Source organism: Taudactylus pleione, unplaced genomic scaffold (assembly GCF_031769625.1).
Source record: "Taudactylus pleione unplaced genomic scaffold, aTauple2 ptg001917l, whole genome shotgun sequence".
Classification (NCBI taxonomy): domain Eukaryota; kingdom Metazoa; phylum Chordata; class Amphibia; order Anura; family Myobatrachidae; genus Taudactylus; species Taudactylus pleione.
In genome coordinates this window covers 239,353-266,215 of record NW_028286314.1, presented here as the reverse complement: position 1 = coordinate 266,215, position 26,863 = coordinate 239,353, and the positions used below count along the sequence as shown (strand labels likewise).

Below are 26,863 nucleotides of genomic sequence, written 5' to 3'. Positions count from 1 at the left end.
CAGTGTGCGCGATACAGGAAGAGGGAGGGCAGTGTGCGCGATACAGGAAGAGGGAGGGCAGTGTGCGCGATACAGGAAGAGGGAGGGCAGTGTGCGCGATACAGGAAGAGGGAGGGCAGTGTGCGCGATACAGGAAGAGGGAGGGCAGTGTGCGCGATACAGGAAGAGGGAGGGCAGTGTGCGCGATACAGGAAGAGGGAGGGCAGTGTGCGCGATACAGGAAGAGGGAGGGCAGTGTATGTTATACAGGAGAGTGGGAGGGCAGTGTGTGCTATACAGAGAGGGAGGGCAGTGTGCGCGATACAGGAAGAGGGAGGGCAGTGTGCGCGATACAGGAAGAGGGAGGGCAGTGTGCGCGATACAGGAAGAGGGAGGGCAGTGTGCGCGATACAGGAAGAGGGAGGGCAGTGTGCGCGATACAGGAAGAGGGAGGGCAGTGTGCGCGATACAGGAAGAGGGAGGGCAGTGTGCGCGATACAGGAAGAGGGAGGGCAGTGTATGTTATACAGGAGAGTGGGAGGGCAGTGTGCGCAATACAGAGAGGGAGGGCAGTGTGTGCACGATACAGAAGAGAGAGGGAGGGCAGTGTGTGCGCGTTACAGAGGAGAGAGGGAGGGCAGGGAGTGTAATACAGAGAGGGAGGGCAGTGAGTGCACAATACAGAGGAGAGAGGGAGGGCAGTGTGTGCACAATACAGAGGAGAGAGGGAGGGCAGTGTGTGCACAATACAGAGGAGAGAGGGAGGGCAGTGTGTGCACAATACAGAGGAGAGAGGGAGGGCAGTGTGCGCTCGCGATACACAGGAAAGAGGGAGGGTAGTGTGCGCGCGATACACAGGAAAGAGGGAGGGTAGTGTGCGCGCGATACACAGGAAAGAGGGAGGGTAGTGTGCGCGCGATACACAGGAGAGAGGGAGGGTAGTGTGCGCGCGATACACAGGAGAGAGGGAGGGTAGTGTGCGCGCGATACACAGGAGAGAGGGAGGGTAGTGTGCGCACGATACACAGGAGAGAGGGAGGGTAGTGTGCACGCGATACAGAGGAGAGAGGGAGGTAAGTGTGTGCGCAATACAGAGGAGAGGAGGGCAGTGTGCACGATACAGGAAGAGGGAGGGCAGTGTGTGCGTGCGATACAGAGGAGAGGAGGGCAGTGCGTGCGCGATACAGAGGAGAGGAGTGCAGTGTGTGTGCGCGATACAGAGAAGAGAGGGAGGGCAGTGTGTGCGCGATACAGAGGGAGAGAAGGAGGGCAGTTTGCGCGATACAGGAAGAGGGAGGGCAGTGTGTGCGTGCGATACAGAGGAGAGAAGGAGGGCAGTGTGTACGCGATACAGAGGGAGGGCAGTGTGTGCACAATACAGAGGAGAGAGGGAGGGCAGTGTGTGCAATACAGAGAGGGAGGGCAGTGTGTGCACGATACACAGGAGAGAGGGAGGGCAGTGTGTGCACAATACAGAGGAGAGAGGGAGGGCAGTGTGTGCATGATACACAGGAGAGAGGGAGGGCAGTGTGTGCGCGTTACAGAGGAGAGAGGGAGGGCAGGGAGTGTAATACAGAGAGAGGGAGGGCAGTGTATGTTATACAGGAGAGAGGGAGGGCAGTGTGTGCGTGATACAGAGGAGAGAGGGAGGCCAGTGTGTGCGCAATACAGAGAGGGAGGGCAGTGTGCGTGATACAGAGGAGAGAGGGAGGCCAGTGTGTGCGCAATACAGAGAGGGAGGGCAGTGTGTCCGCGTTACACAGGAGAGAGGGAGGGCAGGGAGTGTAATACAGAGAGAGGGAGGGCAGTGTATGTTATACAGGAGAGAGGGAGGGCAGGGAGTGTAATACAGAGAGAGGGAGGGCAGTGTGTGCAATACAGAGAGGGAGGGCAGTGTGTGCATGATACACAGGAGAGAGGGAGGGCAGTGTGTGCACAATACAGAGGAGAGAGGGAGGGCAGTGTGTGCATGATACACAGGAGAGAGGGAGGGCAGTGTGTGCGCGTTACAGAGGAGAGAGGGAGGGCAGGGAGTGTAATACAGAGAGAGGGAGGGCAGTGTATGTTATACAGGAGAGAGGGAGGGCAGGGAGTGTAATACAGAGAGAGGGAGGGCAGTGTGTGCAATACAGAGAGGGAGGGCAGTGTGTGCATGATACATAGGAGAGAGGGAGGGCAGTGTGTGCACAATACAGAGGAGAGAGGGAGGGCAGTGTGTGCGCGTTACACAGGAGAGAGGGAGGGCAGTGTGTGCACAATACAGAGGAGAGAGGGAGGGCAGTGTGTGCGCGTTACACAGGAGAGAGGGAGGGCAGTGTGTGCACGTTACACAGGAGAGAGGGAGGGCAGTGTGTTATACAGGAGAGAGGGAGGGCAGGGAGTGTAATACAGAGAGAGGGAGGGCAGTGTATATGACAATACTGGGTATGACACATGCAGCTCACATAATGCCGTCACCTGCTGATAAGCTGCAGAAGGTACTGGTGCTGCAGTTGCTGATACAGAGCTAATTCCTGCTGTTTCTTCAGGCACTGCTGATCCATATTACCCTTCAAAACAAAACTTTACAATGTAAAGACTTTGCATATACTAGAAAAATAGATCATTTTTTTTTCGTCCAGAAGGAGACAAGACATCAGCTTTCTACAGGACCAACTAGAACACTGCTGTGTATAGGAACACATGGCGAACCCAGCCACAGGGGTCACCAGGACCTGTGCCCTGAGGCTGTAATGAACTGGGTGATTCTGGCCCCGTTCTCTTAAGCTGCTTCGTCTCCATAGAGAAGTAGTTATCTCACCAGCAGAGGAGGTGGGGAGGGCCCTGGAGCAAAGGGCACCCGGCCCCACATCTTGATGACTTCACCCAGGGGCTGGAATCCCTCGTCACATCCTCTCTTGACTAACAGTGACATGGTAAAGTACCCGGCCTGGCACCACTCTGCCATCTCCTGTGTACTGAACGGACCTGCATGTACAATGGCAGAGAAGGGAATACAAGATGAGTCGTGAGCACAACAAGGAACCAGGAAGACTGCGACTGTCCCCTCTCCACACTGTGGGGCACCAGCAGATATAACATGGGGCCAGGAAGACTGCGACTGTCCCCTCTCCACACTGTGGGGCACCAGCAGATATATCATGGGGCCAGGAAGACTGCGACTGTCCCCTCTCCACACTGTGGGGCACCAGCAGATATATCATGGGGCCAGGAAGACTGCAACTGTCCCCTCTCCACACTGTGGGCACCAGCACATATATCATGGGGCCAGGAAGACTGCGACTGTCCCCTCTCCACACTGTGGGGCACCAGCAGATATAACATGGGGCCAGGAAGACTGCGACTGTCCCCTCTCCACACTGTGGGGCACCAGCAGATATAACAAGGGGCCAGGAAGCGGAGACATAATATGGGGCCTGCAGGAGGATAACATACAGACCTTGGATCTCCCCCTGAGGGTCTTTGTAGAACCACTTCATGGCAGCCTCGTGGGACAGGGGCAAAGCAGCAGCACTGTGGGAGCGGGAGGAGAATGCGTCCTCCTCCAGGGAGGAATCCTGCAGCGAAGCCACCAACTTCTCCGCTTCCTGAGAGGGGGGGAGAGAGAGAGGGAGAGAGAGAGGTGGGTGAGGGGAGCTCCGAGATGCCGCCATAGGCAGTCAGCGCTGCGTGGAGGGAGTACTCACCTGCTGGAGATGTTTCATGCCTTCATCCTCCTCCGGATCCCCCACAGTAAATTCAGTAGCAGCAACTGGGGGGGAAGAGGAAGGAGGTGGCCGGGAGCAAAGGGGAGAGAGCAAGGAGGGAACAAAGGCTCCGGGTTTACCTGGGGGCAAGAGGACAACTTACTGTAAACTCCTAATCATAGACGCATACAATCATAGTCATTCTCTCCCCACGTGATCAGCAATAGCGCCGCTCTCCTCCTCACCTTCTTCTACCGGACACTGAGGCGACTCAGACAGTGCCCCATCGTCACCATCTGTGGCGGTCATCTCAGGGCATCGCTCCACCTCCACCTCCCCGTACAGCCCTGTCGCCCACAGAGAGTTACTCAGGTCAGGAGATTTTGAGGGCGACTCTTGAGATACCTCTTCTGAGGGGACTGACGGATCATCACCTGGGGAAGGACGGGTAAAGGCAGACATTGTTAAAGCCTATTAAAATAAAAAGGGATTTTCTCAGTCCTTTTAGGACACAGGAACCGCGGGGTATAGAGGTGACTGTAGAACTTTGGGCACCTTCCTCCTCCACTATATACCCTACCCAGGAGCAAGTTCTCATTCTAACGCCGCACCAGTATAGGAGGGGTAAATAAGAGGACATCAAAGGACAAGATCAGAGTCCCCAAGAGACTGAGAGAAAGGTTTCATTTAAAGACGCTCTTCAGCTCTGAAGAATATCATCTGTTGTGATGACCGTCCAGCTGCGAATGTTGAGGTGGTCTGTCCTGAGCCAGGAGGGGCAAACAGTGTCTTTGGGGGCAACCTCAGCAGACGGGTGGCTACGTGGTGCTGTGACCTCTTCTATTTCAACAGGGCCCTATCTGGGATTCCCTAGAGTGGAAGTAAGGAACTGGTGGGCCTGCCAGAATGAACATGTAAGTATGCACCACGGGTGCCCATGAACACACCGGGACACGTTCTTCTAACTGCCATTTATTGCCGTTCTCAGGGACTTCATCCTCAACCTGCTGAATCGAAGACGGATGTTCAGGTATTTCAGGTTCAAAAAAGGGCTGGGAGGCAGAGTGGCGCTTTCTGCGGTACTGTACAAGGACTCGAACCATCACAAACAAGGACACGGTAGCGAGAAGACCTGCGCCGACCCAACGTGTACGTAGGGGAATCAGAAGGTGGATGGTGTAGCCCCTGCTTACCATTTATCTCACTCCGGTATATGAAGTGTAACAGAATCATTGATCCCTGAGAAGACGACGATAAGCTCCCACCACAGATGTTCACGGGTAGGAAAAGTGCCCGCCATGCCAATCGGAACAATTAATGTTTGGGTAACTGTCCAAAGCCTGTGTAACCCTTCTGCAGTCTTCCATGGGGTGTGGCGTACTGGCTCCTGAAAAATGCCCCTTTACGCTTCCCAAAATGGAAGGAACAGAAATCCAAGAGCTTCAGACTTTGGAACATGGAGAAGAAAAAGCCCTCTGCAGCTTTAGCATGTCCGATCATTTTATCCAGCTTCAGGGTCAGGTTCTTAAGCCATGAACCAGCGTCAGGCTCCAGCGCCGAAGGCCCAAGTAGTGGGCATGCCAGGCCAGAATATCAGCTCACATCAGCCAGGTCCTCCGACGCTTACCCCTAGGGTCGCCCAAAGCAGGCGCCTAGGCTTCTGACCACTTACCAACTGCTTTGAAAACCCAGGCCGAAGATCTGACAGGTCAAAGGGCAGGAATGTAAATAGACTCTGCATTATCTATCTGAGCCATCTCTGGGTGTGGCTGCATTAGGAGTAAGAATAGAGGTGGTCTAAGACCTGCAATAGGGGCTTCCATTTCTGGCAGAGATTCCAAGCTCTCTATGGGGAAATGTACAAAGCCTTGGAGAGGGATAAAGTACCACCCAATAAGCTCCTAGCTGCCATGTTACAGGCTGTGTTTACAAAAAAATTACAGGAGCTGAATGGTTGGTACATTATCTCTCACCAAGGATTAGTACATCTCCCTCTTTCTGCTCCTGGAAAAACAAGAGATATGGTAAGAACTTACCTTTGTTATCTCTGTTTCTACGAAGTCCATAGGGTCCACAGGGTTGACCTTGGGGTATAGCTGGATCTGGATCCACGGGCACCACGCAGTTAAAGCTTTGCTGCTCCCAGGATGCACTTGGGTCCGTCCTCCTCTATACCCCGCCCCGGCCACAGGCACCTCAGTTGGTAAGCAGCTAAGGCCGGAGGAGGAGACTAAACAGAGAGAAGGAAGACTGGAACACACAAGAAACCATAATCACAGAAATGGGAGACGGAAAACCGGTGACCAGCCACACAGCCCATTTGAAGCCAGGTGCGTCAGGGCGGGCGCCCTGTGGACCCTATGGACTTCGTAGAAACAGAGATAACAAAGGTAAGTTCTTACCATATCTCTTGTTTTCTACTTCAGGGTCCATAGGGGGTCCACAGGGTTGACCTTGGGGATGTCCCAAAGCAGTTCAACTAAGGGCGGGGACGCTCCTGTGCTGAAAGGAGTACCCGGCGCCCAAAGGATGCATCCTGAGAGGCGAAGGTGTCAAACGCATAAAACCTCAAAAACGTCTGAATTGAAGACCAAGTAGCCGCCTTACACAGCTGAACAGCGGAGGCGCCACGTCTAGCAGCCCAAGAGGGACCCACAGAACGAGTGGAATGAGCCTTAACAGAGGCTGGCACAGGTAAACCCTCCTGCGCATAAGCCTCACAAATAACTGAACGAAGCCAACGGGCTATCGTTTGCTTGTTGGCAGGCCAACCCCTCTTGTGAAAACCAAAGAGGACAAACAAAGAATCCGACTTCCTAACCGAAGCAGTCCGGTCCACATAGATTCTAAGTGCCCGGACCACATCCAAGGAAGCCTCACCAGCCGAAAGATCAGGTGACTGAAAAGCTGGCACAACAAGTTCCTGATTAATGTGGAACTTTGAAACCACTTTGGGCAAAAACTCAGGACGCGTGCGGAGCACTGCCCTGTCCTGGTGAAAAATCAGAAAAGGAGGGCGACAGGAAAGCGCCCCCAATTCTGAAACCCTCCTGGCCGAAGCAATTGCCAGGAGAAAAATGGTCTTAAACGTCAGCCACTTGAGCTCCACCGACTCAAGCGGCTCAAAAGGAGGACCCTGCAAGACCCTCAGTACCACCGTCAAGTCCCACGGAGCCACCGGAGGCACGAAGGGAGGCTGGATCCTGAGAACACCTTGGAAAAAGGTGTAAACATCTGGCAGTGTAGCAATCCGTCGCTGAAACCACACGGACAAAGCAGACACATGAACCTTCAGAGAGGCCAGGCGTAAGCCGAGGTCCAAACCCGATTGAAGAAATTCCAAGATTCTGGAAACCCGGAACACCTGCGGATCATAGTTTCTGGATTCACACCACTGAAAATAAGTGCGCCACACCCTGTGGTAAATCCGCGCGGAGGCAGGCTTGCGTGCCCTAAGCATGGTACCAATCACTGAACTGGAGAAACCCCTAGACCTCAAGACGGCTGTCTCAAGAGCCACGCCGTCAAAGACAGCCGACCCAGATCCGGGTAAAGGCAGGGCCCCTGAGACAACAGGTCCCGACGCTGAGGAAGAAGGTACGGAGCGTCGATGGAGAGGCACCTCAGATCGGAGTACCAAGAACGTCTGGGCCACGCCGGAGCCACCAGCACGAGCGTGCCGCCGTCCTGCTTGAATTTCCGCAGAACCCGAGGAAGTAAGGATATCGGAGGAAACAGATACGCCAGGTGAAACGTCCATTTCACCGACAGAGCGTCTACCAGACAGGCGCCTGCGTCTCTTGTCCTTGACCCGTAAACGGGCAACTTGTGATTGTGACGGGAGGCCATCAAGTCCAGCTCCGGCAGCCCCCACCTGTCCACGAGTAGCTGAAACACCTCTGGGTGAAGCGACCATTCCCCGGGATGCACATCGTGACGGCTGAGGAAGTCCGCCTCCCAATTGAGGACTCCGGGAATGAAGACTGCCGAGATCGCTGGAACGTGACACTCCGCCCAAGCAAGAATGCGAGACACCTCCGACATTGCTGCCCGACTGCGAGTTCCCCCTTGGTGGTTGATGTACGCCACCGTGGTGGCGTTGTCGGACTGCACCTGAACCGCCCTTCCGTGAAGAGCGGGGCCGGACGACTGCAGGGCCCTGTACACAGCCCGCAGTTCCAGGATGTTGATGGGGAGAAGTGCTTCTTCCGCGGACCAACGACCCTGAAGCGATAATGAGCCGGTCACTGCCCCCCAACCCCGAAGACTGGCATCCGTCGTGAGCAGGACCCAGTCCGGGATCCAAAAGGGGCGCCCCTCGACCAGATGCACCGTCTGAAGCCACCAAGCCAAAGACTGCCGAACCTCCGCGGACAACACCAGCATCTGAGAGCGGATCCGGTGAGGTAACCCGTTCCACTCCGATAGAATCAGCCCCTGCAGGGGCCGGGAATGGAACTGGGCAAATTCCACCATGTCGAATGTCGACACCATGGACCCCAGAACTCTCATAGCTGAATGGACCGACAGGCGGCAACTGCTCAGGCAACTGTGTATCCGCAGCTGCAGGGAGGAGACCTTCTCTGGAGTCAGGAAAATCCGCTGCTGACGAGAATCCAGCAGGGCTCCCAAATGAACCATCCGCTGTGATGGAATCAGGGAGGACTTCTTCCAGTTTATCAACCACCCGTGTGCCTGAAGACAAGCAATGGTCAGGTGGAGATGTCGAAGAAGCACCTCCGGGGAGCTCGCCAGCAGCAGAAGATTGTCCAGGTACGGCAACAGACGTAGACCCTGACCCCGAAGGTGGGCAGCCATAACCGCCATCACCTTGGTGAACACCCTCGGAGCCGTGGAAAGGCCAAAAGGCAACGCCCGAAATTGGTAGTGATGGTTCAGGATAGCAAACCTCAGATACCGCTGATGTGCCGGTGCTATGGGCACATGGAGATAGGCGTCCTGGATATCGAGGGAGACCATATAATCCCCGGGTTCCATCGCCAGAATGATGGAACGTAACGTTTCCATCCTGAACCTGGGAACTCTGAGGTATCTGTTCAGAGACTTCAAATTCAGGATAGGGCGATGAGAACCATTGGGTTTCTGTACCAGAAACAGAGTAGAATAGTACCCCGTCCCGCGCTGAGACTGCGGAACGGGAACAATGACCCCTGCTTGTAGCAAGGATTCTATAGCTACCTGAATCTGACCAGCTTTGGTCTTGTCCAGAGAAGGACTCGTACAAAAAAACTGGTGGGGCGGCCTGAACCGAAAAGACAGGGCGTACCCCTGAGAGACTACTTCTCGAACCCAGGCATCCGTGGTGGTATTGTGCCAACACTGGGCGAATTGGAGAAGTCGGCCTCCCACTCTGGGGTCCCCCAGAGAGAGGCCCGTCCCATCAGGCAGCAGGCTTATCCTCCTGCTTGGAAGAAGGGCGCCGAGCACTCCATGCCTGCTTCTTGGGCTTGGGTGCGGCCTTGGTCGCCGAATGTCTCGGGAAGGACTGGCCCTTGGCCTTACCCTGAACCCGAAAGGACCGAAAGGCAGAGCTCCTCACTTTAGCCGGCGCAGAGGCCGAAGGGAGAAAAGCCGACTTGGACTTAGCCAAAGTATCCACTATTCTGTCCAAATCCGGACCAAATAGTAAATCACCATTAAAAGGCAAGGCCTCCAGACCCTTTTTTGAATCTGCATCAGCCCTCCAGGACCTCAGCCACAGGGAGCGCCGAGCAGATACCGCTGCAGCCGACACCCTAGAAGTGAGCAGGCTGGCATCCAAAGACGCTTCCCCAATATAGGAAGCTGCATCCCGCATCTGTCCCACTAACGCTCTCTGGATATCCGGAGCCTCATCAGGAAAGGTATCCTCCAAGGCATTGGCCCATGCCTCAATGGCTTTAGCCACCCAGGAGATAGCCATGGACGGGCGAGCCACCGCCCCGGAAAGAGAATAAATGGACTTTAAACAAGTCTCCACCTTCCTGTCCGTGGGATCCTTCAAAGAGGAGATAGACGGCAATGGCAACGTCGCGCTTTTGATCAAGCGGGTAACGTGGGAATCCACCGCCGGCGGAGTTTCCCATTTCCTGCAATGAGCTTCAGGAAAAGGATAGTTCGCCGCCAACCTCTTCTGTGGATGGAACCTCTTACTAGGTAATTGCCAGGCCGCCGCCATATGATCCGATAATTGATCAGACAGGGGGAACACAGTTGAGGTCACCTTGGCCTTTTTAAAATTAGGAAACTTCGACCTAGGAGCCGGCGCATCATCCTCAACATGTAGGATAGCCCGCACCGCCCTAACTAAGGCTGGAACATTAATGGAGGACTTAGCTTCCACCTCCTGCCCCATGACATCAGAGTCAGAGTCCTCATGGATTTCTCCATCATCTGAGGACACTTCCGAGTCCGACAACTGCGCAGCTAGTGAACTCACAACCGGACGTTTAGACACCCTTGGTGGCACATCACCTTGCAACATAGACTGAAACGCCGAGGATGAAGCCGCCAGACTCTGTACGGAGCTGGATAGAACATCCACCCAAGGCGGAGGAGCCGTCGGAGCAACACTCTGCAAAGGCACTACAGACTGACACGTCCCTGGGGAAGCCTGCACATACACAGGCAGTCCCGAGTAAGGACCCACAGTCTGGGCCCCGGGGGAAGACCGCAACATTTGTGGAACCCTCGGGGAATGGGGGATGGTGGGCTGCGGTAACGCCCTAGAAGGGACCGCTGATGGGACCGATAACCGGTCCGCAATAGACGCCAGCACCTGTGAAAACATCGCCCAAGGAGGGTCCTGTGATACAGGGGGGTTGGAGGGGCCCGGTACCAGCTGGCACCGCCCGCACAGACCATCCTGAGATAAGTCCTCCCCATCAACTCCAGCAGCACAGCGTCTGCAGGAAAATAGCACAGGAGCCACAGAGCGCTCAGTCTCCTCATCCGACATGATACCGTAAATACACAAGAAATAGGTATCACCAGAGGAATTACGGTTTTAACACCCGCGCACTCACCAGTATGCGAAACAACAGCCCAGATATGGTACTGTGTAGCACACAACAGTATGTGACTGACCCCACAAATACGTGTTTTATATATGTGAGGGTCTCAGAAAAACGCCCTTCCCCCACACACCTGCCGGGCCGTAGGAGAAGGAAAGGGATAGTTATAAGCTGACAGTAAAGGAGAATAAGTCACAGACAGGCAGCACTAGCAATAGTCACATACAATGCAGAAAAGTTAGTACTCACTGCACCTTCCGCTACAATCAACCGCCCAGATTCAGTGTCTGGGAGGGCTATAGCGCTGTGTACACTGTCCTTTAGCAGGGGAGAGGTACACAGGGGGACCGGTCCACTTGATACCGCCTGGGAGTCTGCGATGTGCCAGTAAAGATGGCCGCCGGAGACCTCAGAGGAGGAGTGGCCGAGAAATAAGAGCAGCTCAGCGACGCCAGACTCCTAGTTGAAAGGCGCGCTGAGCTGAGGGGAGGAGCCGCTAGACAGGGAAGGCTGCCTCCCCTGGCTAGCAATTAACCCCCGGGTTGCCGGTCCCGCTACCAGCCTGATACCCTGGTGGTCTAGCGGACACGCGGGGTATTCCTCAATTGAGGGGGAGCCCGCCGCCGCCGCTAGCGCCTCCGGTCTGTCCCCAGAGACCGGAGGCTCCTGACTGCATTGAAGTATCCGCGGGCCGCCGCACGCGGCGACCCGCGGCTTACCTGATCCCCGTCGCGTCCGGCAGCAGTCAAGGGAGTCCCCAGAGCCCGGCTAGTACAGGCTCTGGGGTCCCGCCGCGATCCCCAGAGCTGTACTGGCGTCGCGGCGCCAGCGGGGAGAAGGAGCGGCAGCGTGGACGTCCTAAAGGACAGTCTGATGCTGCCGCTCTAAAAGTGTAAAAAAAGAAGAAAAAAATAAAAAAAATTTCTTTTAAAATAAAGCTTAGGGGCTGCTCCTGCAGCCCCACTGCGACAGGGTGACCCGACTCCGGCCGGGCACCAACTAAAACTGAGGTGCCTGTGGCCGGGGCGGGGTATAGAGGAGGACGGACCCAAGTGCATCCTGGGAGCAGCAAAGCTTTAACTGCGTGGTGCCCGTGGATCCAGATCCAGCTATACCCCAAGGTCAACCCTGTGGACCCCCTATGGACCCTGAAGTAGAAAGGATAACATGAGTGACATCTGTTTGAGACCCTTTTATCAGCTTTGGTCCGCACTCACCCATGCAGCTTGCTTATTGGAGGAGAGCGTGTGCAAGAGACGGCTCCTCTCTCCTGAACGCCGGGGGAGCGATGCACGTCCCCTACAAAGGCTTTCTGTACAGCTGCCATAGACAGCACTGAACGAAGAAGGGATTTCAGTTAGAGTCGAAAAACAAGAGATATGGTAAGAACTTACCTTTGTTATCTCTGTTTCTACGAAGTCCATAGGGTCCACAGGGTTGACCTTGGGGTATAGGTTGGGAACCAAATCCGGGCACCACGCAGTTAAAGCTTTTAGCTCCCAGGATGCACTTGGGTCCACTCTCCCTATAACCCCGCCCCCCAGCCAGAGGCACCTCAGATTGTAAGTAGCCAAAGGCCGGAGGAGGAGAGAAAAAGAGAGAGAAAACTGGAACACTCTAGAACCATACTCACAGAAAAGGAGACGGGAAGCCGGTGACCAGTAACACAGCCCATATGAAGCCAGGTGCGTCAGGGCGGGCGCCCTGTGGACCCTATGGACTTCGTAGAAACAGAGATAACAAAGGTAAGTTCTTACCATATCTCTTGTTTTCTACTTCAGGGTCCATAGGGGGTCCACAGGGTTGACCTTGGGGATGTCCCAAAGCAGTTCAACCAAGGGTGGGGACGCTCCTGTGCTGAGAGGAGAATCCGTCGCCAAAAAGGAAGCATCCTGAGAGGCAAAGGAAACCAATGCCTAGAACCTTAAAAAGGTATGGACAGAAGACCACGTGGACACCTAGTAAGGCAAAACAGCCGAGGCGCCACGACGAGCCGCCCACGAGGGTTACACGGCCCGAGAAAAAAAAAAAAACAAGCCTCAACGACAGAAATGCCCACCCATGGGTAGGCCCCTGAGGAAGACATACGAGGCCATCCAGTCAACATTTCATTATAGGCCGGCCATCGTTTCCTGTTAAAACCAGAAACCGCAGACCACCAATAAGGAGTCCGCTTACCATAAGGAACTTGAACGGATCACATAAAGCCAAAGAGGCCGGACCACAGTCCATGAGGCCACAACAGCCGAGAGGACTGGGAACTGAATGGCCATACCATAAGTTCCAGAATAATATGGAACCTAAAAACCACTAAGAAGAAACACAGGGCGAGAGCAACTCACACCCTGACATGATGCCCTCCAGAAGAGGGAGCCACATGAGAACGCTCCCCATTCAGACACTCTCCTGGTTGATTTAAACACCCTGAGAGAGAGAGAGAGAGAGAGAGCTTAAACAATAGACCATGTAATGGCTATCACAACCAGCGGTTCCATTGACTGTCCCCGGAGGGAACAAAGAACCACTACTAACTCCCCAGGAGTCCCTAGGGAGGACAAGTGGAGACATAATCCAGAAAACACTCCAAAGGATGAACTGGATATCAGAGCGGAGCAATTCCATATCTTAACCATACCGACAGTGTAGAGATCCGCACTGTCAGGAAGGCCAGGCCAAGGGTGAAACCCAAGCCAGCTGGAAGGAATGCCAGAATATCTGGAAATCCTGGACACCGGAGGATCGTATCGACAGGTACGATACCATAAGAATTATGTATGCCACAGTCCGTGGCAGATCCCAGCAAAGTCTGGCCTATCTGCTCTAAACATCTCAATGAAGACAGAGCCAGGGAAGCCCGAGGACCACAGTAGGGGCGCAGTTAAAGACAAGCGATCCAGATCCAGGGAAAAACAAGGACCCTGAGACAACAGGTCCAGATAGTGAAGCAGTAGGAACGGAGCATCGAGGAGGAGACTCCGAAAATCTTAGTACCAGTGATGTCTGGGACGACCTGGAGCCCCCAGAAGGAAAGCCCCTCCGTCTCGAATTAAACTTCCGAAGACCTCGAGGAAGAAGGGAGACCGGAGGACACAGGTACACAAAGTGGAAGGACCACTTCACTGACAAAGAGTCACTGAAGGTAGCTTCAGTACTCCTAGAGCTGGACTGTAACACCGGTAATGTGTGATCGAGTCAGAAGGCCATGGGGATCAACCCCCTCAGGGAGGCCCCCTCTGCTCACCAGGAGTTGAAACCTCTCTTGGAGAAGAGACTAGTCCCCGGGATGCACGCCGTGACGGCTGAGGAAGCCCGCTTCCCAATGGAGAGCTCCGGGAATAAACACCGCAGAGTTGGCCAGGAGAAGACCCTTGGACTATGTCAGAATGGGTGACATTCCTAACATTGCCACCCAACTACCAGTGTTGCCTAGATGGAAGCCACTGTTGTGACACTGTCGGACTGAACCTATTCAGGTTAACCGTGACAAATGGGTTAGGCCAGAGTGAAAGTCCAAGACAGCTTAAAGTATCAACAAGTTAAGTGGCAGGGCAGAAGCGACAGACGTCCAACTGCCCCGAAATGAATGCGGACCAGACACTGTCTTTAGCAAAGAACACCCTGGACGAGATGGCCATAGCCACCCGGACAGAGACCAACTCGCCTCCGTAGAAAGTATCATCGTTCGAACAGCGATCCGGTGGAAAAAACTCGATCCATCTGGAGGGGAGTCAATTATGGCAAGGCCTGGAATGGAACTGAGCACATTCCACCCTACCAAAAGGTAGACACTCTGGTAGACCGCGCATCACAAAGAGTAATGACATATGTCGACTGCGTAGATATCCGCACACTCGAAGTTGAAGAGTGGAGATCTTGTCTTACGCCAGAAAAATTCTCAGATTCTGAGAATCCAGCAGTGCTCCCAGATGAAGAAAACCCTGTGAGGGATGCAGGGAGGACTTTTCTGTGACGAGAAGAAGCCCCGGTTATCCTGACCTGGCGGTAAAGTACCTTGGTGATCCTGCTAAAAGTAGGAGACCGTCCAGAGAAAGGAGCATTCGGATATACTGAACAGGTGAACTGTCAGAAAATCCATAAAGCTGGTAAACCCCGGTGGAGTTGAGGACAGCCCCAAAAGGCAGAGCCCGAAACTTACAAGTGTTGCTGTGGCACAGCAAACCTGAACCCATGCTGATGAGAGGGCTCTGTATGTACCCGTAGGTACGTATCCTGAATACTCGGATATACCATAAAATCCCCAGGTTCCAAACATCGGATGATGGAGCATGGACGATTCCACCTGAGTCAAGGCACCGTTGGAATCTGATTCAGGGATTTGAGACAGAGTATAGGCAAAGGAGGACCAGTCGGTCACCGCCCCAAAAAGAAAGTAGAACAACCAGTCCCTCACTGAGATAGTGAGGTTGGCCGAAATAGCTCTGCTTACCACAAAGACTGTATAGCTTTCTGGGATTGTAAGGCCCTGATCAGTTCTGAAGAAGGGCCCGTGTAACAATGCCTGTGAGGAGGCTGCATGAGCAATGAGAGGCCGTTGAGAATCAGTACCTCACTCTGGAAATTCCCCAGATGTAGACCTGTCCCGTCAGGCTGAGGGTATATCCTCAGGTGTAGAAACAGGGTCGTCCGGAAGTCCAGGACTGCTCGGTACTGGATATGGTGGCCCCCGTGGAGGCCGACAGCCTAGGAAAAAACAGGCCTTTAGGCTGACCCTGAGGACAAAAAGACTTAACAGAGTTAGTCCGAATGTAGTGGGAGTAGCTAAAGACGGTATCTCCCCATTAGTGATACTGCCAATGATGCAACGATCTTGTCAAGGTCAGGACCAAACAAGAACTTCCCCCTGGAAGGAGTGTGCACCTCTGCTTTCCCATAACGCAGCCATAGGGTACTGCGGCGGATACAGACGCCGCCGAAACCCTGAAAGTTAGAAGACCGGCATCCCATGAGGTAATCCCACATATGACCACTGCATATTTTGTGAGCGGCAAAAAGATATTTGAACCTCAGACGTGTTGGAGGGGAAAAACGTCACAAAAGCATCACCATGCGATGGCCATGGTAGGACGGGCAACAGGCCCTGAAAACTTGAGTACATTGATTTCAGGCAAAGTTACCACCTACGGATCCGTAAAATTCGTCCAGGCCGGGATGGGAGGCGTATTAATGCCTGTAACCCGATGATTAACATACAAATCCATCCCAGAAAGGGATTTCCATTACTTGTGAGGACCCTCAGGGAATGGGAAACAGGAGGCCTTTGTGACTCCTCGTATCTGGGGACAGCCAGACTCCCGCTATGAGATCCACCCGCTGGGCAGAAAACGGGAGATGTATGATACAGGTGCAGGATCGACATTCTCTATATCCAGAATGAGCCTGGCTACCAGCCCCAAAGCAGGGATAATAATACTTGAGATCGGCTCCCCCCCCTGTGAGAGGGAAAGAGCCGAATATACCATCCAGTTCACGGCAGAGCCACTGGTCAGTAACCACAGGGCGTATATCACGCCAATTAGTATTTCGTATAAAACGACATCCACCAGGGTGGCCGTTGTGGTAATCCCTGCAAGGGGAATGACAGACCGATGTGGTATCGGAGGTAATTCATGTACTGTGAAAAACCCCGGCAGGGAGCGATAGTCTGTGACACAGGGGTAAATTGCAAGAAATTGCGAGATACCCCGAGTTCAAAAGGGCAGTATGGTGAAGTAACTCCCAGCGAGTGACGACAATGGGGCCCGCCCGGCGATCCTCAAAGGAGAGGATCCTGAGAAACAACGCCCTTTAAGGGGGTCGTGCAAGGGGCCCGGCACCAGATGGTGCCGCATACGTAAACCTTTCTGAGTTAAAATCCTCCGCACTAATTCCTGCAGGCTATGACTTGCAGGATAGCAATAATGGGTGCAGTATCGTGTGCAATCTCCTGGTCAGATATATCTGACTATCTTGACGGAAATATTAAGCAGCGCCATACCGGTCCTGACTGACGCTAAGATTAGCTGCAGGAACCCATTATCAGCGTACGCAACTCACAGTTCCATCTAAAATATGGCAACGTGCAGCACGCAACAGTATGTGACAAACCTCACAGATATTAACAAATATATATATGTGAGGTCTCAGAACCACCCCAGGTACACCTGTATTAGGGCAGATAAAGAAAAGGGATAGATATACACTGACAGGTGAGAGAAAAAGCAGACAGTCAGCACTAGCAAAAGTCACATACAATGCAGAAAAATATATATACATACATAAGCATGACATATAATATACTGCACAATGTCGCTACATTCAACTGCCCAGATTCAGTGTCTGGGAAGGCTATAGCGCTGTGTACACTCACCCAAAATGGCCAGGTACGCAGGGGGACTGGGCTCACTGACATCCTAGGAGTTCTGCAGCACCACAGAGAGAAAATGGCCGCTGGAGACCTCAGAAGAAGCGTGGCCCGCGGAGGAAGCAGCTCAGCGACGCCAGACTGTAGTATTGAAAGGCGCGCTGAGCTGAGGGGAGGAGCCGCTAGACAGGGAAGGCTTCCTCCCCTGGCTAGCAATTAACCCCCCGGGATGCCGGCTCCCGCTGCCGCTATAATCCCTGGTGGGCTGAGGACACGCGGGGTATGCCTCCATGGAGGGGGAGCCCGCCGCCACCGCTAGCGCCTCCGGTCTGTCCCCAGAGACCGGAGGCATAAGGCTGCATTATTCACACGTGGATCACCGCAAGCGGTGACCACGCGACTTACCTGTCCCCGTCGATCCGGCAGCAGCCCAGGGATTCCTCCAGAGCCCGGCTAGTACAGACTCTGGGGTCCCGCTGCGATCCCTAGATCTGTACTGGCGTCGCAGCGCCGGCGGGGTGTAGGAGCGGCAGCTCAGACGTCCATTGGACAGTCTGATGCTGCCGCTCTGAAGAGTAGTAAAAAAATAATAAAATAAAACTCTTTTAAGCTTAGGGGCTGCTAATCAGCTCCCCCTGCGCTAACGGTGACCCGACTCCGGCCGGGCACCAACTTAAACTGAGGTGCCTCTGGCTGGGGGGCGGGGTTATAGGGAGAGTGGACCCAAGTGCATCCTGGGAGCTAAAAGCTTTAACTGCGTGGTGCCCGGATTTGGTTCCCAACCTATACCCCAAGGTCAACCCTGTGGACCCCCTATGGACCCTGAAGTAGAAAGTCGAAAAATTTTCGCCTGTCCGACTTTTCGCCTCATTCGCCTGTTTCAGAGGCGAAATCATTCCATGCGCGTCCCCGCTTTTCGCCTAATTCAAATGGCAAAACAGGCGAAAAGTACTGAAAGAATTTGGGAAATCAGTCTGTACCCCAGAAAATGATGCACTAGCATAGGAAATGAATATAAAAGTGTACTAATAGCCCTAATAAGATTAATTTGTGTACTTAAGTTGTGTAATTTGCTTGCTATTAGCGTCTTTGTAAAAAGTGGTGAAGAATGGCATAAAGCTGTATTTTTTGGTGACAATAAGTAGTCCAGTCAAATTGGGGTACTTGAAAATGGGTGCTAGCATGTTTTAATGTCTCTAAAGTTAAGTTTTTAAAAACTTGAAAAATCCACCTGCAGTCCCAAAAACACCTGACCCATCCTAGCAGACCCCCAAGAAGCCTATGTCGCTAGTTATTATTCTTGTCCGCCCACTTTTTACATTTTCACCCCAAAAGATAGTTTTTTTTAGGGTGTCCTTAGGTTGTTTTTTTTTTTTTGCAGATCTGTCTTTTGGGGACTGTCCCAAGGGTTCTGAGTCGTTTCCCCACATTTGCACCCCAAAATAAAGATTTTGCACTTTTCACCTGTTATTGACTGGAGAATATTTTTTAGCAAATTCAATGCATCGAGTTTCCGCTTAGGCGAAATTGTCCTGGAACTGAATTAGGCGAAAAGTTTTTAGGCAAAATATTTGCAAAAAAAAAAACAGGCAAAAAAGGCTTTTCATCTCTAATTGAACATGGCCCAAAGTACTGTCACCTGCGGCACTCGCAGCTAGGGTATATAGAGCAGGGATAAGAAACACCCCAGCTCCTGTCTGCACCTCTGTACCACACTTACACACTCTCCATGCATGGATGCCTGAGAAATAGTTATTTCAGATATCCAGGAATAGGAGGCATATTATACACTCAGACATCTGTGGTAACATTGTTACTGTATTCATTAGAATTTACTTCCAAGTTCTCTCTTTAGTTTACAATGTAAACCAGTTGTAGTCCTGAACTTTGTGCTGCAAAACACACCTATATAATACAATCTTCCCATATCAGTGTGACAGGAGGACTCACTGACACATCACTCATCTCCTGATATACTCTGTACTGCTGGTGACCCTGCTCCTCCCACTATATAACTCTCAGTCTGTGGCTTCCTGCTGCCCCCATTCCCCTCCTCACATCATGTCACTGCTCCTGTCACATGCAGCCCTGTCCTCACTAACACATCACTCATCTCCTGATATACTCTGTGCTGCTGGGGACCATGGTGAAATGCACATTTAGAGCCCAGTATATAAGACACGTCTATGAGATGCAGTAACACTGGCTGAGCACTAGGCACACGATAGCATGTCAGTGATACCAGTAACTTACTATTAGCCCTGTCCCCGCCGTTCTCTGCTCTCTCCTCTTCATCCTCCTCCTCCACACCCTGGAACTCCAGCTCCTGCTCCTCCAGGATAATGTCCTTGGGGCTTTTCTGGAAGAGAAAACCAGTGTGAAGGGCCACTTACACCAGTACAGCCCAGTTACCCACGGATTATATCACCATGTGTGCGCCACGGACATATCTCCAGTTCACGTAAAGTGCACCACTCATCTCCTTATGTTACCGTGATATCACATGGGCCTGATAGGACAATAACTTACTGCTTTACATCTGCCTGCTCGTGGCACAGTTTATTCACCCTCCAGCAGTGCCACACACAGCTACACACGCCTACCTTAAATGATAGGAAGGCCCCAGAGGAATCGAAGGTTCCCATCTCATCGTCTTCATCCTCCATGCACCATTCCGGGAGGCCATCTCTCTCATCTTCTGGGGCATTGTCCCCTCCGCGCCCACCGCCACGTGGTGCCCCTCCGCTCTCCTCCCGGACCACATCGAAATCAAACTTCCGGCGCCGTTCACCATGATCCCTCCACCCAGCAGAGCGCGGAGCTTCTGTAGTTACGGGACAAAGGACGGGTGAGTGAGCGTGGCATACACAGGAGAGGGTCAAAGAAGAGTGGAGAGAACGCAGAGTGCCGCCATACCTGTGATGCTGCCACCAGGGCTGATTGATCGCCAACGATCGTCCCGTCGAGCCACAGAGAGCCTCCAGTTGCCCTCCTCGTCTTCCTCCTGCCCATCACGCAGAGTGCGCCAGTTGTCGCTGTCTGAGCGGGCAAATTCCTTCCTTGATGGAGCTGCGGCCTCCTCAAACCCTACGCGGACTGTGAGAAAAAATAAGTAAGGAGATGGCGCTCTCTGCAAATACTTCCTAATGCAGCAGCGTGAGTTACAGGATTACCCCACAACGTCAGCCCCCGCATGTGGTGGCAGAAAGTCAACACCTCTCCTCTTCCTTCCACCTGGGGATTACAGTCACCATGGGGTTAGAGAGGCTCAGCCAGGAGTTTTATACTAAAGCAGCAGCTGGACCCCCTTGTTCTCCTTATCCATCTGAGAGTGGGGGCACTGGCACTGGAGGGCACAGATAAATCAAAAGCAGCTTTAATGGGACAGACACTGCACACCCACCCCCTCCTCCTCTCCTCCCCTCCATGGGTTCCAGTGATCCTGCAGTGGCCATTGTAGCAGCAAATGTAAGCTCTTGTGGGCAGTGGTGGAGTTATAAGGGACATGTGTGGGGGTTTGAGCGCATGTGGGGGTCTGATTTGCATATAAAATGCATGTTGGGAGACCTGAGCACCCAAAAATGTCATATGGGTTGATCTGACGGGCATATAACTGGCATGTGTGTGTGGTTGTTGGATGGGCATATAACTGGCATGTGTGTGTGGTTGTTGGATGGGCATATAACTGGCATGTGTGTGTGGTTGTTGGACGGGCATATAACTGGCATGTGAGGGGCTTCTTAATGATACAACATGGTTCTTTTACAGTGTTTTTTTTTAAACTGTGCGCTACATTTGTGGACATTATTCTTTTATTGTGACCAGGCAGAAAACCTGTGAATACCCCTGGTCTAGATAAAGAATCACTGTCACACCCGGCATCTCAGAAGAGCATCCATAACGACCATGGTCTTCATGGACACCCCTCATAGCTGCAGCCAGGCCAATAAGTCGAAATGATGGGACCAAACTAAATCTGAAAAGACATTTGTGACCTCGGAACATCCTCGATGTCCCCAGGGACAATCAACTCGCTACAATCCCTGGTAGATCTCACATAACCCACCTTGAACCTGGCTGAATGACAGCTGAGCTCCTTGCTGAGCCTCTACATCCACAAGGTAGATGGTCCCCATAGGATGAATGACAGCGGAGCTCCTGGCTGAGCCTCTACATCCACAAGGTAGATGGTCCCCATAGGATGAATGACAGCTGGGCTCCTAGCCGAGCCTCTACATCCACAAGTTAGATGGTCCCCATAGGATAAATGACAGCGGAGCTCCTGGCTTAGCCGCTACACACACAAGGTAGATGATCCCCATAGTATGACAGCAGAGCTCCTAGCCGAGCCTCTACATCCACAAGGTAGGATGAATGACAGCCGAGCTCCTGGCTGTGCCTCTACATCCACAAGGTAGATGGTCCCCATAGGATGACAGCAGGGCTCCTGGCTGAGCCTCTACATCCAAAAGGTAGATGGGTCCCCATAGGATGAATGACAGCGGTGCTCCTGGCTGAGCCTCTACATCCACAAGGTAGATGGACCCCATAGGATGACAGCCGAGCTCCTAGCCGAGCTCCTAGCCGAGCCTCTACATCCACAAGGTAGATGGCCCCATAGGACGAATGAGAGCAGAGCTCCTGGCCGAGCCTCTACATCCACAAGGTAGATGGTCCCCATAGGATGACAGCCAAGCTCCTAGCCGAGCCTCTACATCCACAAGGTAGATGGTCCCCATAGGATGAATGATGACACACTGAGAGACAGTAGTGATGACTGCTCACTATTGCTGCCAGACAGAAGCAGCTGAGGCTCCACACAGAGACCGGGACCTGCCGAGCACTACACCCAGGAAGCAGGTGGTTTTGCAGCAGACGAACCAGCGTTACCACAGACAGGAGCTACGAGGGGATGAGGAGCACGGTACTTACCCGCTTCCCGCCTGATGGGCTTTTCAAAGCGCCGCTCTCCCCTGAAACGAGAAAAGTGTTTAGCGATGTATTTGATCGCTGCAGAAATACAAGCAGGGTGGTAAATGCAAGCTCCCCCCCCCCCCCCCCTGAGAAGCACGCTGCATGCAAGGTATGCGCATATGTACACGACTGGACACCCATATTCTGTACTGTGCCTCACCTGTCATCCCAGCTTTGGCTCCGATGAATCTCCCGTCCCCCACGGCCAAATCCAGGCTCTGCTTCATCCAGAGGTCGCTGGTAAACGGCTGAATCTCCGCGGCCGCGGCCTACAGGGGGGCGACACAGACTTGCTCTCATACATGTACAATGAGAAATAGTGACAGGGCGTATAAAGGGCATATGGCAGTGCCCCCTACTTGAACCCCTTTACGTCGTGACAACACCTACCTCTTCCACGTGCGGTGCCTCGCCCTCTTGCCACACCTCCAGGAGGCGGTGCGGCCGCTCCTTTTCCCATTAGCCTCAGGACTGGAACGCTGTTCACTGACAGTGAGAAGTTTCTCTGGAGGAGCAGAGGAGAAGGGTGAGAGTGATGCAGGCAGTTCCCATAGGCTCCCGCTGTGCGCCGCGCTCATTACCTGCTCCTCTTCTGTAAGGGGAAGGAGAGCGAGCGGCTGTAAGGGCTCCTCGTTCAGAATCACAGCAAACTCCTTGTCTTGCATCTCATCTGGGACCTGCATGAAGCGAGAGGGAGTCAGTACCGGCTGCCCCAGGGATTCACTTCTATACTATGGCTAAGTCACCTTACTCCTAACACTGCAGGGCTTCTGGATTCAGGGATCACCCCCAAACGCGCTAAAGGTCTCTGCATGACATCTGGCAGAGTACCTCATAATATTCCTCTGGGTTTTAATTTTATTTATAGGGGTGGAATCGACAGAACAATCCAGTAATGGGCCATTCTGTGTCAAATAAACACGCTTTGTTACAATTTTACCTCACCAGCTCAGATTTTGTTCAGATTTGGTATATGGAGAGAATACAGTGCATCCGGAAATCATTCACAGCGCTTCACTTTTTCCAATTTGCTACAGCCTTATTCCAACATGGAATAACAAGAGATATGGTAAGAACTTACCTTTGTTATCTCTGTTTCTACGAAGTCCATAGGGTCCACAGGGTGACCTTGGGGTATAGCTGGATCCTGGATCCTCGGGCACCACGGAGTTAAAGCTTTTAGCTGCTCCCAGGATGCACTTGGGTCCAACCTCCCCTATACCCCGCCCCCGAGCCACAGGCACCTCAGTTGGTAAGCAGCCCAGGCCGGAGGAGGAGACGAAACAGAGAGAAGGAAGACTGGAACACACAAGAACCATACTCACAGAAATGGGAGACGGAAAACCGGTGACCAGTCAGAGCCCATATGAAGCCAGGTGCGTCAGGGCGGGTGCCCTGTGGACCCTATGGACTTCGTAGAAACAGAGATAACAAAGGTAAGTTCTTACCATATCTCTTGTTTTCTACTTCAGGGTCCATAGGGGTCCACAGGGTGACCTTGGGGATGTCCCAAAGCAGTCCAACTAAGGGCGGGGACGCTCCTGTGCTGATAGGAGAACCCGGCGCCCAAAGGATGCATCCTGAGAGGCGAAGGTGTCAAACGCATAAAACCTCAAAAACGTCTGAATTGAAGACCAAGTAGCCGCCTTACAGAGCTGAACAGCAGAGGCGCCACGGCTAGCAGCCCAAGAAGGGCCCACGGACCGAGTGGAATGAGCCTTAACAGAGGCTGGAACAGGTAAACCCTCCTGCATATAAGCCTCAATAATAACAGAACGAAGCCAACGGGCTAGAGTCTGTTTGTTGGCAGGCCAACCCCTCTTGTGAAAACCAAAGAGGATAAACAAAGAATCCGACTTCCTCACAGAACTAGTCCGGTCCACATAAACCTGGAGTGCACGGACAACGTCTAAGGAAGTCTCCCCAGCCGAAAGATCAGGTGACTGAAAGGCTGGTACAACAATTTCCTGATTAATGTGGAACCTGGAAACCACCTTAGGCAGGAAATCAGGACGAGTGCGAAGCACCGCTCTGTCCTGATGAAAAATCAGAAAAGGGGGACGACAAGAAAGCGCCCCCAAATCTGAAACCCTCCTGGCAGAAGCAATTGCCAAGAGGAAAACAGTTTTAAAAGTTAGCCACTTGAGCTCCACTGACTCCAAGGGCTCAAAAGGAGGACCCTGTAAGGCCCTAAGAACCACCGCCAAATCCCACGGGGCCACAGGTGGCACAAAGGGAGGCTGGATTCTCAAAACACCCTGGAAAAAGGTGTGTACGTCCGGCATAGCAGCGATCCTGCGCTGGAACCACACCAACAAACCAGACACGTGTACCTTCAGTGAAGAAAGACGTAATCCTAACTCCAAACCGGACTGAAGGAAAGCCAGAATACGCGAAACTCGGAACACCTGGGGATCATAGTTTCTGGCCTCACACCACTGAAAGTAAGTGTGCCACACTCTGTGATAGATCCTCGCGGAAGCAGGCTTGCGCGCCCTCAGCATGGTGGTAATAACGGAGCAAGAAAAGCCCCGAGACCTCAGGACGGCTGTCTCAAGAGCCACGCCGTCAAAGATAGTCGACCCAGATCCGGGTGAAGACAGGGCCCCTGAGACAACAGGTCCCGCCGTTGAGGTAGGAGGTACGGAGCGTCGATGGACAGGCTCCGCAGATCGGAGTACCACGGCCTTCTGGGCCACGCTGGGGCCACCAGGATCAGTGTGCCTCCGTCCTGTTTGAACTTGCGCAGGACCCGAGGCAGCAGAGATATCGGAGGGAACAAGTAAGCCAGTTGAAACAGCCATTTCACCGACAGCGCGTCTATCAGACTTGCGCCTGCGTCCCTTGTCCTTGACCCGTACACAGGCAGCTTGTGATTGTAACGGGACGCCATCAGGTCCAGCTCTGGCAGCCCCCACTTGTCCACGAGTAGTTGGAATACCTCTGGATGAAGCGACCATTCCCCGGGATGCACATCGTAACGGCTGAGGAAGTCTGCCTCCCAATTGAGGACTCCTGGGATGAAAACTGCCGAGAGAGCTGGAAGATAGCGCTCCGCCCAAGCCAGGACGCGGGACACCTCCGACATCGCAGCTCGACTGCGAGTCCCTCCCTGGTGATTGATGTACGCCACCGTGGTGGCGTTGTCTGACTGCACCTGAACGGCCCTTCCGTGAAGAGCGGTGCCGGACGACTGCAGGGCTCTGTATACTGCCCGCAGTTCCAGGATGTTGATGGGAAGAACCGCTTCCTCCGCCGACCAACGACCCTGAAGTGACAAGGAGCCTGTCACCGCCCCCCAACCCCGGAGACTGGCATCTGTCGTGAGCAGAACCCATTCCGGGATCCAAAAGGGGCGCCCCTCCAGGAGATGCGCTGTCTGCAGCCACCAGGCTAGGGACAGACGCACCTCCGAGGACAACACCAGCATCTGAGAGCGGATCCTGTGTGGCAATCCGTTCCATTCTGAAAGAATCAGCCCCTGCAGGGGCCTGGAATGGAACTGGGCAAACTCCACCATGTCGAATGCCGACACCATGGACCCCAAAACTCTCATCGCTGAGTGCACCGACACTCTGCCACTGCTCAGACAACTGTGAATCCGCAGCTGTAAGGAGGAGACCTTCTCCGGAGTCAGAAAAATCCGTTGCTGACGAGAGTCCAGCAGGGCCCCCAAATGAACCATCCGTTGTGATGGGATGAGAGAGGATTTCTTCCAGTTGATCAACCAGCCGTGCGCCTGTAGACAAGCGACCGTCAGGTGGAGATGCTGGATCAGTACCTCCGGGGAGCTTGCCAGCAAGAGGAGGTCGTCTAGATACGGTAGCAACCGTATCCCCTGGCTCCGAAGGTGAGCCGCCATGACCGCCATCACCTTGGTAAATACCCTTGGTGCCGTGGAGAGACCAAAGGGTAGAGCCCTGAATTGGTAGTGGTTGTGGAGAATAGCAAACCGCAGAAACCGTTGGTGCGATGTTGCTATAGGCACATGGAGGTAGGCGTCCTGGATATCCAGGGAGACCATATAATCCCCCGGTTCCATCGCCAGTATGATGGAACGCAAAGTTTCCATCCTGAATTTGGGAACCCTGAGAAACCTGTTCAGGGACTTCAAATTGAGGATGGGGCGATGAGAGCCATTGGGTTTCTGCACCAGAAACAGCGTAGAGTAATACCCCATCCCACGTTGAGACTGTGGTACGGGTATAATGACCCCCGCCGTCAGCAAGGCCTCTATGGCTTCCTGAACCTGCAAGGCCTTGGTTTTGTCCTGAGAAGGACTTGTGCAAAAAAACTGGCAAGGCGGCCTGTGCCGAAAAGACAGGGCGTACCCCTGGGAGACCACTTCTCGCACCCAGGCATCCGTGGTTGTATTGTGCCAGCACTGGGCGAATTGAAGAAGTCGGCCTCCCACTCTGGGGTCCCCCAGAGGGAGGCCCGTCCCATCACGCAGAAGGCTTATCTTCTGGCTTGGAAGAAGGGCGCCTAGCACTCCAGGCTTGCTTCTTTGGCTTTGAGGCGGTCTTGGGTGCGGACTGCCTCGGGAAGGACTGACCCTTTGCCTTGCCCTGAACCCGAAAGGAACAAAACGCCGAGCTCCGGACCTTAGCAGGTGTAGTAGCTGAAGGGAGGAAGGCTGACTTGGATTTTGCCAGGGTATCTACTATTTTGTCCAGGTCCGGACCAAATAGTAATTCCCCATTAAAAGGTAAGGCCTTCAAGCCTTTCTTTGAATCCGCGTCTGCTCTCCAAGACCGCAACCACAAGGATCTACGAGCAGACACTGCTGCCGCCGAAACAGGCTAGCATCCAAAGATGCTTCTCCAATGTAGGAGGCGGCATCTCTCATC

The 26,863-nt window shown here is 53.4% G+C and overlaps 1 protein-coding gene across 3 annotated transcripts in view; it reads right to left on the bottom strand.

Moving 5' to 3' along the window:
• The window catches only part of GIGYF1 (GRB10 interacting GYF protein 1), a 77,111-nt gene that overhangs the window by 26,964 nt on the left and 23,284 nt on the right, over positions 1–26,863 (bottom strand). For all 3 annotated transcript variants that reach the window (XM_088465227.1, XM_088465228.1, XM_088465229.1), the window contains exons 4-15: positions 22,595–22,690; positions 22,404–22,518; positions 22,174–22,282; positions 21,972–22,012; positions 19,956–20,135; positions 19,643–19,863; positions 19,293–19,398; positions 3,911–4,099; positions 3,666–3,805; positions 3,419–3,566; positions 2,780–2,946; positions 2,437–2,528 (exon numbers count right to left, since the gene is read on the bottom strand). In XM_088465227.1, the coding sequence (XP_088321353.1) occupies positions 2,437–2,528; positions 2,780–2,946; positions 3,419–3,566; positions 3,666–3,805; positions 3,911–4,099; positions 19,293–19,398; positions 19,643–19,863; positions 19,956–20,135; positions 21,972–22,012; positions 22,174–22,282; positions 22,404–22,518; positions 22,595–22,690 (1,604 nt within the window). The remainder of the gene's footprint in view (positions 1–2,436; positions 2,529–2,779; positions 2,947–3,418; positions 3,567–3,665; positions 3,806–3,910; positions 4,100–19,292; positions 19,399–19,642; positions 19,864–19,955; positions 20,136–21,971; positions 22,013–22,173; positions 22,283–22,403; positions 22,519–22,594; positions 22,691–26,863) is intronic.